Raw genomic sequence first — 18,594 nt, 5'->3', positions numbered from 1 at the left:
CTGCAGTGTGAATGCTTGAATCTGAATGTATGCACTGAAATGAATTAATTGCTGAATTTTGAGTTAAAAATTTTGAATGAGATTAAAAAAAAAACAAACGAATTTAACCTGAAAACAAAAGTGCGGAACTGCTAAAAGCTGAAGGTTACACAGAAGAAGAAGTTGGAAAAAAGCTGAAAATGTTTTAATTGTAAATTAGAAAAACCTAAGAAATGAGAAAAGAACATTTAGAGTCAGAAAACATCTGAAAGAATATTAAAAGGTCATATTCTTTGAATCACTGAATGACTAAAATGTGATCCCTCCACTTGGACCCACACAGTTTAAAAAGTTTACATCTCTGAGCTTTGAAAGACAAGATGTTGGAAAGAGAACAACAATGGCGACGTTTTGAGGGTAAAATGATGGCTTTAACACTGTGGACACAGCAGCAGTTGAAAGAGAAGTGTTTAAGATGAATCTTGGCAGAGTGAGAGAGAGAGCTCGTTAAGCAGGCAGGTGTGAGCCTGGTTGCTATAGTGACCGCACCCAATGGCTCCATACACACGCACACAGACATGCACCTCACTTTTGCTGCTTAAAATGAACAGAAAAGTCAGGCCGAAACAAATCGTTCCCAAATGAAAAGTAAAAGTCGTATTGACAAAATTCTTTCACTGTGAGCGACAGCAATGTCTAGTCTACCAAATTCTCAGTTTTCATGTCTGTGGAGTTTATTATATGCACGTGGTGACAGTGGAAAGACACCATGCTCTTCTGATTTTCAAACGAACCTTCTGAGCCATTTTAACATTAGAGTCTATGGAAGAGTTTGAGGGAGGAGGCTGTGCATTGGTGACATTTATGAAAGAACCATAACACCTAGTACAATAGTAAACACATTGGATGAAAGAGGACAGCCATGGCTACGTTTTGAGGGTAAAATCATACCTGTAGAGCAAACGCTGCGGACACAGCAGCAGTTTTAAAAAAGATTTTAAGATTATTTTTTTTGCTCCTCTCACTCTAGCAGTTGAGCTGCCTCACTCTAGCCCCAACATTCCGTCCCATACACACCCATTATAAACTCTGAAACGGGTGAAAAAACATCATGAAACTTAAACTGGAACTGAAGAAAAAGTATAATAGATATTGAAAAGATAAATACAAGTTGAATAGTTGAATGTCTTGTCTTCGTTTTAAAGTTTGAATGGTGGCTCTATGTGAACGTATGTTGAAGTAGTAAGAGTTTAAAAATGAGTAAGTTGAATGAGAATTTGAAGGGTCTCCCCATTGAAATACATTATAAATTTTTGTTGAATAAAGTTGAATAAAATTAAAAATATAAATGTTAAAAATGAGAAAAATACAAGCAACAGTGTCCAAAAGAATAGGAATCTAATGGTGTTTGAATGGTTTTTCTAAGTTGAACGGTTTTGAAGGAGTAGGCTTTCAAAAAACGTACGGAATAGATAAAATATAATAATAAAGATTAGAAGAACAATACTGTGAATGCTTTTCAAGCATTCACACTAATTAACTGATGGAGCTGAAATATGACTGTGTGAGTAGAATGCTTATTTAATGAGCATGCAGACTGAAGCCTGTGCTTATGGTTTCAAGCATGCATGCAGTGGCAGCATGTTTACGTGCTTCTTCTGTCTGTCTGAAGGAAATTTAAATCCGTTTGTGCAGCTGTGCCAGTTTTTAATAATGTTCGAAGTCACGCACTACAGATCTGAGCAAGGCTTTTACAGTAGTTGGTGTATTTGGCTCCCCCTGGTGGGCTCGAGGATCAGCGCACAGACAAATTCCAGGCTCGATTCATCTTTGGGAATACGGAATAATTCTTTCATCCTACGGCCCGCGGCCGAAGCAGCGTGAGACGGCTCAGGTGTCAGCAGGAATGAGTCTGTGCTGAAGGCGTCTCAGAGCCTGCAGTGGCTTCTGTTAGCAGACAGACGGGCACCGGTCCTGCTCTGACACCAGCAGCCGGCACACAAGCTAAAAGGTTTGTTTTGTTACAGCCACTATGTTTCATCATCACCTGCCAAAGAAGATGGAGTCGTCCCATCTGCACCAACGCTGCGGCTTTCATCTCCGTCAGAGCTTCATTGGGCTGAGTTACAGTCTCACATCAAACTGCCAGATCTATTTGAACACAATACTTAACTTTCTGGGTTTGTCAGGGTCCACTCTTTTATTTTTCACAGCCTGGAGGTGAGGAAGAGGTGCAGGAGGAAAATCGTAAAGGTCTGCATCATGTATGAGAGCAGAAACTGAGCTGAGGCAGAAGGTTAGTCTTGATTCCACTTGTCTCATTTATCATTTAAATAAAAAGTAATACTTCTGTAACATTAGGGAACTTTCTCCTGTTCACCAAAATCACCACACAGGCCTGCTGTTCTTCTTAAATGTAATATCGATAACCTTGGACTAATGCTAAATGTTAATAAATAATAAAATAAACAACCTACGTCAGTTAGGTCTCTCAGTATTTTGTAGCATTTCTTTGCACTTTTGCCTTTTTACTGCGCAGTCCCGGATCACGAGCGCTCCTCTACAGCTGACGGTCTTCAGTTCTCCCTGCAGACGTGTCTTTGTGCCGGCCAGTAACTCTTCTGGAGGTCGGTCTACATCAGGAGTGACACATGTTCGAGGTCTTTGTCAAAGCCACGACCCAGACACAGTTTTGCTGCAGAGTGTTTTCTCCATGATTCTCCTTGACGAGATTCCCAGTTCCAGATGCACAGGACTCCCACTGCCGAGTTTCACTGTGGGGTTTTCTTTGGACTCCTTCCTTCTTCGTCAAGACATAAGCACCGTCTCTAGTTTCATCTCATCTGACCTGAGCTTGTGCTTTAAGTCTACTTGATCTTTCTCCAGGCTTCTTTCTGTTTCTCGAGTCTAAACTGGTTTCTTTAGTTTTTGGCGTGACGGCTCAAAGCCCCACTGAGTCTAAACTGGGAGATGACCCTCGGTTTAGACTTGATTTTGCAGCTTTGAGCGATTCTGTGATTGAGTGCAAAGCTCAAAAGTCTGGAGTGAAGTTTTTCACCTACATGTTAGCTGGTTACAGCTACACTCAGTATGCATGTGAAGGCTTAACATCAAAATAAACAGCAGAGGCAGCACAAACCTCCAGTCTGCGTCTGTAAACACGTGAATATCCCATTAAGATCAAACAGACTGTGCATGTGTAGCTTTCATGTTTTACAAAGTGTTGCTGTGATAAGATGAATTTATATTTCCAGGTCTTCATTCACCTTAACTTAGACACAGCCCCTCCATTGTCCAGTGTTGGCGGACTATTACCTGAAATAGATCCACTTTTACCATTTTCAGCATCATTATCAGGCGCGTGCAGCGCGGCGTCTGCGGCGCGTGCACCTCGGGTCAGTGTAGCGAGACCACGCGGTCGTCTTCTGTCAGCTGGGACGTGTTTAATAGCATAATTGTAAAGAGCTGGTTCTACACGGCTGAGTCGGCGCTGCAGATAAATATATATTTTTGCAGGTGGTTCTCCAGGGCGGGTATAAAGGTCTGTATTCCCAGTTTACTGTTCTTCAATTTATTTTCCTCACACCTTAATAGCAAAAGAGGAATTGTGCCCATAAATGTTTAAAGGCTCTGCTTTTTTATAGCACGCAGCTGTGGGATTGTCAACATTTGTACTCTGAGGTGTGTTAAATTAATCACGTCATTACCTCCACAGGAGGGAAAAAGCTGATGGAGTAATGGTGCCGTGCACTCCTCAGCCAGGCCTGCAGTGGAACAACGAAGGCAGAAAATCACCCAGACTGGGGAAAAAGAGAAACCATGCAAAGTCTAAATTTTAACGATGTGAGCTCTGAATATAAACAATAATATAATTTGTGTATATCTCATCTTTGCCTTTATTTTAGAAAACTGTCTCATGTATCAGTTTTCTCGGATGAATAGAGAATAAAGAGAAGGATTAAAAAGTGTGAGCACAGACGGTGGTTTACAAACCTCAGTGAGAACCGGCCCAGAGAGCTCACTGACATTTTATTGCCACCTCCATAAACGTGGTCTGCAAAAGTCCCCGTCGTGCAGTTTCCATCCACTCATTCATTTTCTATACACACTTTTGCAAGAGGCACAGTGCCCATTACACTGCAATAAGAGCTGCACTGCCTCTGCTTTGGCTCGTTCGACTAGACGAGCTTAAGGTCGGCTGCAACATCCGCTTTAACAGGACTGAGTCTCAGCATCACACCTGGATTTTATCTTCACAGCATCAGCCATGCATCTTTAAAAAAAATCATCATCTCTGTTCTAACAATATGTAGGAAGACATGGCGGTGCTGCTCCTGTGTCTCAGAATAAAACATTTCTTCTACGACAGGACAGGAGAACTCACATTTTGAGTTTCTGTAAAAGGCAAAACATGTCTGGGACGCTCTCTTTATTCTTACTTTGGCTAGTATTTAGCCAGAGGTCAGGGTTCACTGACAGCAGGTGGTTTTATTGTCATGGAACTGCTGATCTGGCATGTCTGAGCTACAACACTTGTTCTTAATATTATGTCTCAGTGGGCGTTTCTGTGAATCACAGACTGGAGGACCAACAGTGAAGGGGATGAGCCGACTGGACTCTGTGAGGAACCTCAGGTCCTTCCGTTTGTGCTGGAGAACTTCTGTCCGTCTGTAGCAGCATCAGCAAACTAGTCCACCAAGCTGGAACCTCATTGGTCAGAATCTGGAGGTGTTTGAGTCAGTGAGGGGCCGCAGTTCACTAAACACACCGTCCTCCATCATGGACAATCACAACTAGTGATGTGCGGATCGATACTGAAATATCGATTCCTCCGATACCAGTCATTTATGTTCTAGAATCGATTCTCACATTAAAATATCGATATTTTAGTCATTTAGGGTAAATTTGTAGTTTATCATTAACAGGAACACAGTGGAAAGAAACTATATCATTTGGATTGTCAACATTGGAAGGAACTACTTCCTCTTCTGCCTTTCATAGTCATGTGCAAAATACGGCTGTATAACTGTGTCCAGCCCCTGGCGTGCGCACTCGCAACAATGGCTGAGTGTAATTGGAGTTACGTGCAGACGTATTTTACCTCCACAAACAGCCGAGATGTGGTTTGCAATACATGTGGCAAGACAGTGAGGTGCTGTGGCAAGACCACTAACCTCGTGAGATACCTCACAGGAAATCAGATCACAGAATAGGACAAGCGTATGTTGAGGCAAACTGAAGAGGAGAGGGACAGGTGCTGCTAGGGCGAGACAGACGTCTCTCCTTTAGTCCTTTAGTGCTGCAGGCAGGCAGCGTGTTCAAATAGCCACAACTTCAGGTTTTTTATTTCTATATGATGAACTCTGCATTATTAAGTGATAAGAGCAAGTAATATGATGTCCTGTAATCATGATGATGCTATAATGTGAGATACAATAAAAGATACAATAAATAAAGTAAGTTTTTGCACAAAGTATCAGTATCGTCGATACCACCCTGAATTTTACTTGGTATCGGATCGGAAAGGAAATCAGTGGTATCGCACATCACTAATCACAACTGCTACGGTCCGGTCAGCAGAGCTCCTCCTCCCTGAGAATTATCCAATCACGCTGCGAGAAAGAGCGGTTCAGGAAGTCCTTCCCACCGTCCTCGGAAACCTCTCCTCTTTGTAACAGGTGAACACACCTGTCAGGACACAAGACTCCACACAAGTCTGTTTCTCATATTTAAAGTGTTAAAGCTATAGAGCTATTTATTTGAGTTTTGCTCTAATATTCACAAGAATTTGCTTTTCCACAATCCGTCTTATTTTTATTTATTTTTTCATGTTAAAAATGATTTTCACATTGGTTTATGTAACATTTCGCACTACCTCACATCCGTCAGTATGAAGTACTTGTTGTTTTCATTGTAGATCATAATATTGATAATCTTATTCTTGAAGCTGCTGCTGGAGCACCGTCACTGTACACAACCATCGCAGGGTTCGTGTGCTAGCTGTGGGGTTTCCCTTACAATACAAAGCTCCGTAAGGCTCGTGCTGTTGTGATTTGGTGGCGTATAAATCAAACTGAACTGAATTCAGAGTATTGTTTATTTTCCCTGCGGTGTCACGCCACAGAAACCTGGTCGTCTTTAAAAGTTCCTACAACATGTTTTGAGTATTAACTCCGAGGATTCATAGACAGTAACTGTGCTAGTTTTACACCACTCTGTTACACTGAACTGTTTTTTGTTATTTATTTAAAATTATTAATTAATAATTCATAATTATTAGTAGTAATTTTTTTTTTATTAGTAGTAATCCTGTCCAGTTAGAAATCCAAGTAAACGCTGGCAGTCAGGCTGATTACGTCACATCCTGCCGTTTGCAGCTTGTACTTCCGGAAGGTGGGGCTTTTGTTGCGGGAGCGGTTTGTATATGTAGACCAATGCCTCTGTGTTCGCTGTTAACGCGCTCAGCAAGATAGCGGCAGCCTCGGGCAGACAAGCGGATCGTGCTTCGGTAAGGCTCCGGGCAGCCCCGGTCAAGCGGAACACCGTGAGTCTGTAACCGGGGCTTTGGGGAGGTTGACGGTACCGCACCTGCTGTAAGGACGGGCGAGCACCCCGCGGGTCCAAAGGCTGTCCTCTCAGCACCCACGGCTGTGAGGACACCGGGACACACACTGGTGACTGATTAGCTGTCTCTGTGGAAGCTAACGTCAGGCACGAGCTGTTTGTTTGGCCGGTCGTTAGCTTAGCTTCCAGTGACGGTGTAGCCTCGGTAACACAGACACAGCACAGCCTGTCCTCTCCACGGCTGTGCTGTGGCACTACAGCGGCTTTACCGCTCCTGTTTGCTCTGTTGTTGTGTAAAGTTACCGTTTAGAGACGGACTGGGTAAAGTCAGCGGTTCTACTTTGTTTGGCGGTAGTTGCTGAAAAGTTTTTACCTCTGGGAAGATGAGTGGACACACCCAGTGAGCCAGGTCCGGCTCATGTTCCTGTAACTCAGCTGATGTCAGCGAAAAGGACAGTTTGGTGTGCTAACACTGAGATCATGCTGGTGCTGTCACACCTGTCCTCTGTCTGTATGTGACGGAGAAAATCATACATGGAGTTTCTCCTGTTGTATGGAGGGACACCTCTGTCAGCCCCCTGACTTTGGAGGCCCTGCAATGGTCACTTTAACCCTCCGGTGAAGTGCAGAAATGTGAGGAGGAAGGCAGCTAGGTGAGTGCTCCGTGTTTACATGTATACAGTTGAGGTGCTGGTGGAGGGACGATGCTGGCAAAGCAGCAGCACTTTTCCTTCTCTTTGACAAAGCCCGCTGTGGGTCTGTGTGAGGGGAAAGTGACCGTGTGTGGTTCATCACACAGACTCGTGTCATTCTGGGCTGACTAACACCTCATTTAAAGCAGCAGTGACATCCTGTAAGCTCACAGTCTCGTGATCTTCTGAAACCCTCGTAAACAGCTCCCGAGCACCGCGCTGATCCAAGCACAATAACAGCTCTTCCAGGAAAAGCAGGTCATCAGTTTTGTGGGAATTCCCGTGGTTTCTAAAAGCTGGTGGGCCATTTTTATTTGTTTTGGGGGAAATTGTATTTAAAGGGCCCATATCCATTTTTATAGTGTTATGAGATGTTTATGGAGAAAGTTACCCCCCAGCCCCACAGGCCTCTTCCAAGGTTTATGGTTATGATGAAAGAACTGACCTCCCAGCCCATTGTTCCTCAGTGGGCTGGTTTCAGTCATTATGCAAATGTACTGATTATAAGATTATAAACCTGCAGCTGAGACTGAAGAAGTCAGCTGGATGATGATGAAACGTTTCTCCCACAAAACGCTACGTCCAGATGAACAGAATCGACCTTTGGAGACTCCTCCAAGGTTCCCTTCTTCCTACGTGGACAGTGGGTGCTCATGTTGAGCTAACATCCACCCACGGGCTGCTTCTCACTTCTTCTTGGGTCAGAGCTAAGTGGAGTTTGATAGCATGCTGCTAAAAAATCACTATGACTGAAACTTTATTAAAAGTTTTTTTTATCTCCAGTAATTTTATGTTCCAGAAAATGGTACAAATATCAGAAGAGTTATGTGACAGCACGTAAAGCAGAAATAACCAAACTGACACTTTCCTGTGACCCGGAGATCTGAAATCCCAGTGAATTACTTTAGCCGGTGACATTCCCACAGGAACAGGAAATCCTGCTGTGGATAACCTAGAGGAATGGTGAGCTTTGGTCAATGTGTAGCTCTGAGGAGTAACCATGAAACAACCCATTTATAACCAGCAGGGACGTACAGCCTGCGTACTGCATTTTAATGCAGACAAACTCACAAGTGAAGTAAGTAAAAGTTTCTCTTGTTGTCAGAACAACTGTGAAATCTGGGCTGTAATGTGGTCCACAGCAAACACACAGAGCTGCTCACTGAGCTGCTGAAGTCACATTTTCTACCCACTGTTTCTAAGTACAGCTGATCAGAGATCAGATGACAGAAAGCGATCGCTGAGCCGAGGTTGTAGTCTGCTGAACGAGCCGTCCTATTGGTTGTTTCTGCCTGTCGCTCACAGACGCTGATTTGAGAGCTGCTGACACTGAGACGGTCCGTTTGCAGAGGTACTTCAGGTAGATGTCATATCGATGTGAACCGAGTGTGAATGTTATGAGTGTGGATCATTATCTTTGGTTACTCTTGATGAACCTGCTCAGTCAGGCTGCTGCCCACTGACTAACAGACGGTCTGTGCTGAGAGTCATGCAGGTTATTTATGTAACTTAAGTTCACTGAATTATCTTGAAAGCCCGCTGCGGTCTTTTCCTGCTGTGCATTAGCATTAGTGCCATCCTCTCAGGTCTGTCATTAAATAGAAGTGAGGCTGTGTGCTGATGTAGGTAAGTGCGTAGCAGTGATAAACGGCGCCTTACTCAGCAGGCCGACGGGGCTTTGTCTAGTTCTGTCTGACTTAATTAGAAGTAGAAACTCGGCCTGGACGAGCACTCGGTGTACTTCTCTAGAAGACGCCCACCGACATGTTCTGATGTCCAGATATTTACACACAGTAGTTGTAACTGATATGTGTAACACATCAAATATGGAAAGCATTACATCCTGTTTCCTTAAAGGAAGAGGAACTGCTTATGCAAATAAGTGTTTGTGGAACACAATGGTAGCCCAGGGTCGGTGTGTTTCAGTTTTAATTAACACCTCACGGCCGGGGTCTTTCACTCATTCAGGCCTCTGTGGAGACCTCAGGATGTTTTACGTCCTTCAGGTTGTAACTGTATCTGCTTTAATAACCGGTAGTTTTTTGAAGGGGAAGCACAAACACGGACATCATTTGGTTAGCAAAGCAATAAACCATCATATTGGTTATTACTTTACAGCCGTGTCCTGGCTTCTGTATCGATGCCTTGTTACAGAGTAAAGTAGGGGAAAGTGTAACTGTCCCGGTCGGGACGAGCAACATCTTTAAACTGAGTATTTGTTGTTCATTTCTTTTTTAGAGCACACGTCGCTCTCTCTGCTCGACAGATGCAAAGCCTGGGAGATTAGATTTCACACAGTTGTCCAGTCGCCTCGCTGTCTCATTAAACCCACGTCTGTGTTTAAGCTGTAGCTGCAGGCCGCAGCACCATGTCTCGCTCCAGCGTGGAAGTATTACAAGGCAGATTGAGGTTGACCACCTCGCCTTCTCCGATGGTACAGACAGTGTGAGAGCAGTGAAGTTTACCGTCACCACCGGCTCCGTGAAGACAGATGGAGCGGAAATGTGAGGTGGTGCTTTTATTTCTTCCAGGGGCGGCACTGCAGGCCGCTGCGCTGGTGTAGGTGGTATGTACCGGGGCCCGTTGTGATTATTTGTCAGGAAAATGAAAAGATATGTTTACATTGCAATGAGAGATAAGTAGTGGGCAGCTGGGAGTTGCTCAGCAGGAACAAATACATTTGTGATGAAATGTGTGCTGAGAAGTGGACTCATCGGTCTCTCCGTGGTGAATCAGTCCAGTGGAATGCTCCGGGAATGGGAACGACTCGAGTGTCTGGATAAGATCATCAGGGTCAGCTGCAGCATGGGGAGCAACGATATCTGCTTTGTGTTAAAGGCGTGTTGCTGATCCACTGCAGGGATCAGTGAAGACTTCGTATGCGTTTACGTTTGTTTGAAAGGTCCCGCTCGCTGCGGCCGGAGGGCGAGGACTGTTACAGACGATCCGGGTCCCTGCTGCCCAGTTTGGTCAAAGGCTTCTCTGTACACGCTCCTGGCTGAGGGTCGTTAGTATGCACAGTGGGGAGCTCGCTTTTTGAAGATGTCTCTCGTGCTGCTGCGTGCTGTCTTTGAAAGTAGGAAAAATCATTTCCTGATGCCCAGATGTTTGGTAAATAACCCCGCAGGTCTTTATTTTTTTGTGTGTGACCTGCTCGTACTCTTACCTCCATCGTATTGTTTTATCACAGCGAGCTCCAGTTATGGTTATAGTGGGAACTGTGTGCTCCCTCACTTCTGCTGGAAAAGAAGGAAGTGTTGAGAGGACAGAAGCATTAAAGTGAAAGCTGTTTAGCATGCGCGACGTATCGGTGGGCCACATAAGTGTTGTGATTGACTCAGTGGATCGGTATCGAGATGAGAAAACTAACTGATCTCCTTTGGAAATCCTTGGAATTTGGAGGTTTGTTATTTAGGGAATAAACATCACTGTTTTCTTCATCAGACAGGGAGAGGAAATCCCCCCCACCCCTGGGATCAGACGAATGTGGAAAGACGGAGCATCCTCGGGCTCTTTACAAGTCTGGCTCAGATGTCTCGGCTTTACTCGGCACATAAATCCAGTTTGGGTGCTTCACACTTTCTGTTTGCTGTAATCTTTTGTTAGGATCTGCGAGAGTCTCTGCAAACCTCCGTACGTCTTTGCCAGAGTGTGAGGATGAGTGCAGAGGGAACATCGGGCCGTTCTCCAAAGGGAATCTTAATGAATTCTTGCGCTGGTGTCATCTATATTTCAGGAGCCTTAGAAACCAGAGCGGCCTTGTAGGCTCCCCCCATAACCCCACCGCCCCGAAGAAGGACCAGCACCGCGCGCACTCAGCTCCTGGATGTGGGTCATGCTTAAATATGAATTTTTCATATCTTTTGCAACTGTCCCCTGATTTTGGCCCTGCATTCAAAGTCGCAGCGCAGCTGGTGGAAATGTGACACGGCCCCACCCTCGCTGTGTGAACTTCCCTCGGAAACTTTCCACTAAGCACACATGATGGTTCCTTTGTGAGTGCGCATGCGCCATTAGCGCGTGCTGCCTGCTGTAACCCCTAATTTCCCTCGGGATGAATAAAGTATTCTGATTCTGATGATGCGCATGTTTCACACTGCCTGAGTTTATTGGCTCTGACTGCTTTGTTTATGATGGAGTCTGTGTCTGCGCTGGCGTACGGAGAAGTGGGTCGCAGTAAATAATTTACACGGTGACCCCTCCTCTGTGTCAGCTGCCTTCCTGATGGGTGTTTGGGTATGTGTAGGCTTGTGTGGGTATCCTGGCCTGTGACTGATAACAAAGACAGGAAGAGCACAGATCAGATTTCACTTCCTGCTAGGATATAGGAAGACCACGATGCCTCATCGCCGGCATCAGCAGCTATCGTACGACGGCTGACGCAGCAAGACGAGTTCTGCTGTCAGACGATGTAAAGAAACTGACGTTCACACACAGGTTGTTGCTGTTTGATTTCCCTCCAGGAGTTTGTAGCTTCTGCAGAGCTCTTCTATTACATGTGTGAGAGGCAGGAGGTTCCTGAGTGTGAGCACTGAGCCCACTCTGTGAAATGAAGTGTTTGCTGTTTGGGTGGAGCAGATTTAGAATAACGCCAGGAATCAGCTGTGTGCTGCTGTTAGTGTGACAGCTCAGAGGAGGCTCAGCATCGTCCCAATGAGGGAGCTGGGGTTCCTGTGATGGACTGTGCAGACTTCATCTCAGCTCGTATGGTTCGTGCACGGAGTGGCCAGCTGTTGCGCCTCAGTGGCTGATGAGTGTTCGCCTGTCCGGCATGAGCGTCAAGGGTGCAGCGCGGATAACAAACGGGGAGTGACGATGCCTTAAACACAGATGGGGGTTAACTAATGAGGACTGAAAGTCATCAGTGTTTATCAGGGCTGGAATTGTGTTAGCAGGCTGCTCTGCAGGAAGCGATGGGTCATAAGAGCTCAGGATACAGATACAGTCACAGATGCATCCTATGATATGGATGCAAAAACATCAGCTTCTCTTCATGACGATCGCCTCTCAGTTACAGCAGTGAGCTGATAATGTCTGCAGTAACGCATTTCCTTCTGAACACGGGACTTTGACTGATTGTTGACTGCTGTGAGCTTTTAGTTTAAGCCTTGTGATTTAAGTAGAGTCCACCAATGATGTCAGCACGAACTGTCACATGGTTTTCATGTGTGACACTAACTGTGACAACAGGAAGTGAAGTGTTTTTACCACCACAGCCCGTCCACCAGCTCCACTCGCGTCTGACTTTCTGCCTGCTTGTATACAAGCTCCTGTGACGCTTCGTGTAAAGGTGGTAGATAAGAAACGCTTAATGCCAGGAAAAGATTCCTCGGACACTCAGTCATCTCCTAACTGATCAGATCAACAGGCTTTCACACATTGCTGGTTATGACTGAAGCTGTCGGCCGTGCTCAAACATATAATGAAGAAACACTTCTGATTCCTGCTGAGCACTGCAGGTAAACATTGTTAGACTGCTGATTTGTTGTGAACCTTATTTGATGCACTCCACAGCACCACGTCCACAGCATAGAGCAGGTGAGGGCACGGCAGCTATCGTATCTGACACAGAGAAGGTTGTGAAGTCGGGTAAAAGCAATTGACTGTGAGCTTTCACCTTGTGAGGGCAGAGCCATTACAGAGCAGATAGATGGCAGGCACGTCTCCCTGCTCTTTAACCAGTTTAGCACACGGTGGCCTGTTTAATGCATTTGTAAATGCTGCTTTGCACTGAAGAATGATGGCTTCATTACTTCTGATCAGTTGCAATGACCTTTTGATGGCGAACTTTATAAAGTTCTAGGATTCACGAGTAGGCAATTTGGCGCTTTAATGGAGATGATGGGGGTTAAGATTTAAGATTAGCTGGAGCACAGCCTGGAGTCCTGGCACAGCGAGTCAGAGTGAAAGCTGCTAAGAAGCAGCTGCCATCTGTCCTCGCGCTCGTCCACGGTACGCTTGTGTTTTCGGCACACGGAGGTTATTTACTGTACGCACTGATGTTTCCGCTCTTGTCCTCTACAGGTCGTGAGTGTGTGTGTGTGTACCTGTGCACATGTGTTTGAGTGTTTAAGAGAGGCACAAAGAAGAATCCAGTGATGGCTGCCAATAAGGGTAAAAACCAGAGCTCTCTGGTGCTGCACAAGCTGATAATGGTGGGCAGCGGCGGCGTGGGAAAGTCAGCCCTCACCCTGCAGTTCATGTACGATGAGGTGAGTTAAGACTTCTAAGGCACTGCTGTAGCAAGGTCACGACAGCAGATGAGGGGGTTTGGCTGCAGGCGTGACCACTCTTCATTTATTTTACTATCTGGATTTTATTTGCAACCTTTATGATGTTTTCAGTGGTTTGCCATAAATGTGAAATGAGTCCCTTGCTCCCTGTAGCCTGAGACTAACAGCCACTCCTGCCTAACAGAGGCGCTGCTGTCACTGGTCCCCACCTGTGTCGGGGAGAGCTCCGGCTCCCAGCAGCATGTCTGCAGGCGTTTTTGTCCATGCGTCTGATTTCCATGTTAGCCTGCTGAGTCACTGCTGATCAGGCGCCACTGCTCTGCCTCTTCACGTGTAGTTTGTGGAGGACTACGAGCCCACCAAAGCAGACAGCTACAGGAAAAAGGTGGTTCTGGACGGGGAGGAGGCTCAGATCGACATCCTGGACACCGCCGGGCAGGAGGACTATGCTGCTATCAGGGACAACTACTTTCGCAGCGGGGAGGGCTTCCTGTTGGTCTTCTCCATCACAGAGCCCGAGTCCTTCGCTGCCACTGCTGAGTTCAGGTACGGATGCGTGCGTTCAGTTTGGTGCCATTAATGAAAGCCGGCGAGTGGTTAAAAATGACATCACTGATCATCAGCCATCGTCGCTCGTTACACATCTGCTGTAGAGTATCCAGAGTCGGCACATCAGCAACAATCTGCACCCACGAGTGTCTTTCAGTGTCTGGATAATACATGAATATCCAGATCGTGTAGAGTCACACCCACGTCACAGTGTCAGTGGGGAGGCGTGTCAGTGTGGACGTGTTGTGGCAGGAAGGTGCAGATAGGATTAGAGCACAGCAACAAAACACTGAAGCTTAATGCAAACGTTAGTCAGCAGCACTTTGAATCAAACACGTCAGCCTCTGAGGCTCGCTGAGAGGGGAGAGGATGGGATCCTCCAAACGGCTACAATGCAAGTTAGATTAGTGTTTTTCAGCAGTGTACATGACGGCAGCACGTCCGTCGACAGTGTGGAAACATTAAAGCGCCGGCCCCGATCCTGCTAATCAACCTGTAAAAGTCTTTGTTTCTGTGACGCTGCCAGCTGGTTATCATGTTAGATTTGGGGAAACGTCCTGAGAAAGACCAAATAATCATTTGTGCTCACAGGGAGCAGATCTTGCGGGTGAAGGCAGAAGAGGACAAGATCCCGCTCCTGCTGGTGGGGAACAAGTCGGACCTGGAGGAGCGTCGGCAGGTGCCCGTGGACGAGGCCCGCGGGAAGGCCGAGGCGTGGGGCGTCCAGTACGTGGAGACGTCAGCAAAAACCAGAGCCAACGTTGACAAGGTATCATCACTCAGACGCACCAGCACAGAGCTGTGCTCAAGTTTTAGGCACTGAAGGTGACGTAAACGTGATTCAACAGAAATTAGAGTGCGCCTCCCAGTGGGGCCGTTTCCAGCATGACCCACTGGGATGAGGCCCAGACCCAGGAAGGAGGTGGGCGGGCACAGGGAGGTTTAATGCCCACGACCCTCCATACAGCAAACAAAGAAATTCTGAGAGCTGGTTTAATCTCTGTGGACCTGCCACACTTCTTTTTTGAATTATTTTTGGGGAATTTTAGCCTTTGAGATCGAGCAGGGGAGGGCGTGCTGATGCACACGGGTGACCCGCTCCGCCCGATGAGTTGTACCAACGCCCGCGTGCTGCTGGTCTTACTGGGAGCCGTCACATAGAGTACTGAGGAATCGGAACGTGCCTGAAGCTTCTGCACAACTGAGCTTTTGACTCTTTCACACACGAGTCCTGTATGTGTTATAAATATGCGATTGATTTCTTTCCAGGTGTTCTTTGACCTGATGCGTGAAGTGCGAGGCAAGAAAATGTCTGAAAACAAAGACAAGAACGGGAAAGGGAAGAACAAGAAGAACAAGAAGAGCTTCAGGGAGAGATGCTGTTTACTTTGAGCTCCTCGTGGACCTGAAAACACAAAGCTCCACAGAACAGAGGAGCAGAGCTCAGCGTCTTTGATCTCAATGAATCTGATTATTTTTTATTGATAGCTTGTTATAGTTTCATGTCTAGAACAATCGCAACCACTATGTTGCCAATCTGAATGAATGAAAGCTGACTGGCTCTGCTGTGAGGATGGACGGCGACTGCAGCGCTTGATGGCTTACAGGAAGCCAGCGACCAAACTGCCATTGACACTAACTGTGCTGCTGGACACGTTCAGCGGTTTACTGCCTTTCCTTTGGTTCCTCTCTCTCTACAAAGCCGTTAGTTTGTTCGCCTCCTCTAATCTGGGCCTGCAGTCAGTGTAGACTGCATGTACACTGATGGCCTCTCTGTGGAGCAGGTTTCCATCGCCCACTTTGTGTTTGCAGTAGCTGCTGAAGCTGCAAGTTTAATGTCCGGTTTCCCCCCCCCCCTGCCTTCAGGTTTCTTGAATATTTTTCTTCAGTTTCATGCGAGGAATTGAGGTTTTTTCATCCCAGGAGGTTCACGCAGTGCAGTCGTGTCCTGACACGATCACCATAAATCAATGTTAAAACCATTTTCAGTGAAGCTGTAAAATTACATCCTCGCTGACTCAGAATCCACTCATTTCTCTTCACGTACACGCGATGAGATATTTTAACGTTTGTTCTGTATTTTAAGAATGTGGGAAATGAATGGTGAGAGAGCTCTGCCACGTCGGTGTGACCCTCCTCAGAGCGCAGACGCCACCGTTTGTCCAGGAGCGAGGTTGGATCGGTGCTGGGAGGCACGACAATCCAGGAGGCCACCCTGCTAATGCATTCAGTCTGTTAGTCTCCATAGTCCTGATCTTCTTTTGAATAACATGCACTACATTGTCAGTACCTTAGAAGTGGCTTCATGCTGTGTTGAGTCACGCTGTGCCAACAAAAATTCAAACTATGTTTGTGGGTGTGTGGTATGTATGTTGTGTAAGAGTGTGTGTGTGTGTGCATTTGTGGGAGAACCTTCTTACCTTGCTGTGTGTCTGAGTGAAGCTCTGATGCTCCAGCTGTTGTGTATTCAGATGTTCATGGTGACCCTGCTGTGTGTTTGTTGGCGGCTGAGAGCTGCTGAATAAATGCTTTTCTTCCTTTTTTCATGTCTTTGTAAGGAGCTCGATTCAATGTCCGACTTCCTGCAGACAGTTGTAAAAACGTTGGTGGTGTGGCAGGTAAGGGGAGGCGGCGTGCTGCACAGCGCCCTCTGGTGGAGGCAGCGGAGCCACTTACTTTATGGCCACAGTTACAGCGACATTATCCACTGAAACGTGGCTGCCAGTCCGTGGTCCCCGTGGGGCATACGGCCTAGTTTGGTCAAATAACCCAGCACTCACTCACTTTGCATCGATTGTTCCTCTGCCATCAGAAGAGTGCCAACGGCCTGTTTTTCTCCAATCTGACAGTGATGTAGTAGCACCATTTATATTAACCTCACAGCCTTATCTTACACGGCAGGAATTGTGTGACGCCACCCTGGAGATGAACCGGTCGTGGGCTCTCGTAGCTGAAGCCCCGGGGGCGGCCGGGTCACTGAAACTCATTTCACAGTGTGAAAACACGGTTGACTACATCACCAGGCAAAGACTGACCATACATCACTTTGAAAATAGTTTTCGTGTGGAGGGTGGGAGGAAGCTCCTTCCCTGGTGTTACAGGAGGGGCTGCTGTAGTTCCAGGTACACGCCGCCCTCCTCCACACAGCTGGGGTTATTCCTGTGTTGCTGTTAAATCTGACTTCATCTTATTCTGTCTCATTTTGAAACGTCCCCGAGTATTCAAGCTGGGTTATTTATATAATGTTCCGGGATTATGGATTTGCTCTTTTTCACTGTCCGAGCCGAAACATCCCTCACGTCCTCAGGCTGTGCAGCAGCTCCGGGCCGGCGTCTGTACCGCGCCACAGATAAGACTCCTCAGCTCGCTATTGATCATATAGGCCCGCGCAACTAAAGGGAAAGCTAACATGAGAAATAGTGTGGGGAGTTTCAGCCTGTAATGATAATGGCTCCACATTTCCTCCATACTTAACACAAACACACTAATCCTCCGTAATTTCCATCTCCGGTGAAACCTACTAGGTTTAAAAGCCTGTGGCAGCGTTTCCACCAGAGAAGCCAAACATGTCACAGCTCTGATAAGCACATTTACCTGCCTGACACTCACCTCTCTGGATCCCCACTCTTCGCCTGCGCCTCTAAGTAGGCAGATTAGGTGGTCTGTTAAACCCACAGGAAGGCACTTATTTAGAAATACATGAAAGGGCAAAGTGAGCCCGGCTAATGACCGATGCTGTGTCACCGGCACACTCTGGGGTCTTTTATCATTCTGCAGAGAGGCCCCCGTCCTCTGAGTAACCCTCATTATATCTGAGCTAATGTTGGGGATGAGGATGTGCGAGTGATAAAGCACCATCACAGTCCTTCATTATACAGAAAGAGAAACAGACTCGGTGGAATTGTGCTCGCCCTGTAAGATAAATGCAGCGGACAGAGAATAACTCCTATTTTAGCGACTGTGCCACATCCTGCTGTCTGCGTGCAGTCTCTGCGGGAAACGCCTGTGCACGCTCTGCCCACAGGATGGCAGTGTTGCTGTTCTGCAGGCCTGCTCTGAGCACCAGTGATGCCACTGTGCTCCCTACTAGGATTCATCCACTGGTGATTGTTGATTGACTGAATGAATGTTTGTCAGTCCTTATTAAACATTTAGTTCATGGAACATTAATGGCTGTGCGCATTCATATTAATTATAGTATCGCATAATTAGTGATGGCAGATATCTTTTTATTTAATTTTTATGAATCAAAACAGCTTTCATTGGACAAGGTGGACGTTACCTCTCGTGGTCCGCTAATGAATGAATGAGCTTGTTTTCACTGGTGTAAGTGTGATAAACCCGCCCACAGACACCGTATCTGCAACACAAAATCAATCACCAAATATAATTTGACCATAGAGCTCCGTGCGGTCACTGTCGCAGCAGCTCTGCTGTGAACAGCTCACTTTGCCCTGCATTGTGTTGCTGAGGTGGAGCATCATCACCAGCTCCACGCTGTTGGAGCAATGATGGCGGTAACAATCATTCTTCCTTTGGATCGGTAAAGTCGAACCTTGGGCGAGTCCTCGGTGTCT

At 46.5% G+C, this 18,594-nt stretch overlaps 1 protein-coding gene across 3 annotated transcripts; it reads left to right on the top strand.

The window, feature by feature from the left end:
- The first annotated feature begins 6,340 nt into the window (after positions 1-6,340).
- Positions 6,341-18,187, top strand: ralba (v-ral simian leukemia viral oncogene homolog Ba (ras related)). 3 transcript variants are annotated; one of them, XM_026144744.1, is made up of 5 exons: positions 6,341-6,487; positions 13,260-13,447; positions 13,806-14,014; positions 14,609-14,786; positions 15,287-18,187. In XM_026144744.1, exons 2-5 carry the CDS (start codon positions 13,334-13,336, stop codon positions 15,407-15,409), a joined length of 624 nt encoding a protein of 207 aa, XP_026000529.1. In that variant the 5' UTR covers positions 6,341-6,487; positions 13,260-13,333; the 3' UTR covers positions 15,410-18,187. The 3 variants fall into 3 exon arrangements, with proteins under 3 accessions (XP_026000529.1, XP_026000530.1, XP_026000531.1); XM_026144745.1 differs by having other exon boundaries at positions 6,350-6,372; XM_026144746.1 differs by lacking the exon at positions 6,341-6,487 and adding an exon at positions 6,566-7,196.
- Positions 18,188-18,594: the final 407 nt, after the last annotated feature.

Source organism: Astatotilapia calliptera, chromosome 16 (assembly GCF_900246225.1).
Source record: "Astatotilapia calliptera chromosome 16, fAstCal1.2, whole genome shotgun sequence".
Classification (NCBI taxonomy): Eukaryota; Metazoa; Chordata; class Actinopteri; order Cichliformes; family Cichlidae; genus Astatotilapia; species Astatotilapia calliptera.
This window is presented reverse-complemented; position numbering and strand designations above follow the sequence as displayed.

Bases quoted from the DNA above. Each gene is read 5' to 3' on its own strand.
- ralba (XM_026144744.1), top strand. From the start codon at position 13,334: ATGGCTGCCAATAAGGGTAAAAACCAGAGCTCTCTGGTGCTGCACAAG. The intron at 13,448-13,805 runs GTGAGTTAAGAC...CTTCACGTGTAG, and splicing joins TGCAGTTCATGTACGATGAG to TTTGTGGAGGACTACGAGCC. The intron at 14,787-15,286 runs GTATCATCACTC...ATTTCTTTCCAG, and splicing joins CCAGAGCCAACGTTGACAAG to GTGTTCTTTGACCTGATGCG.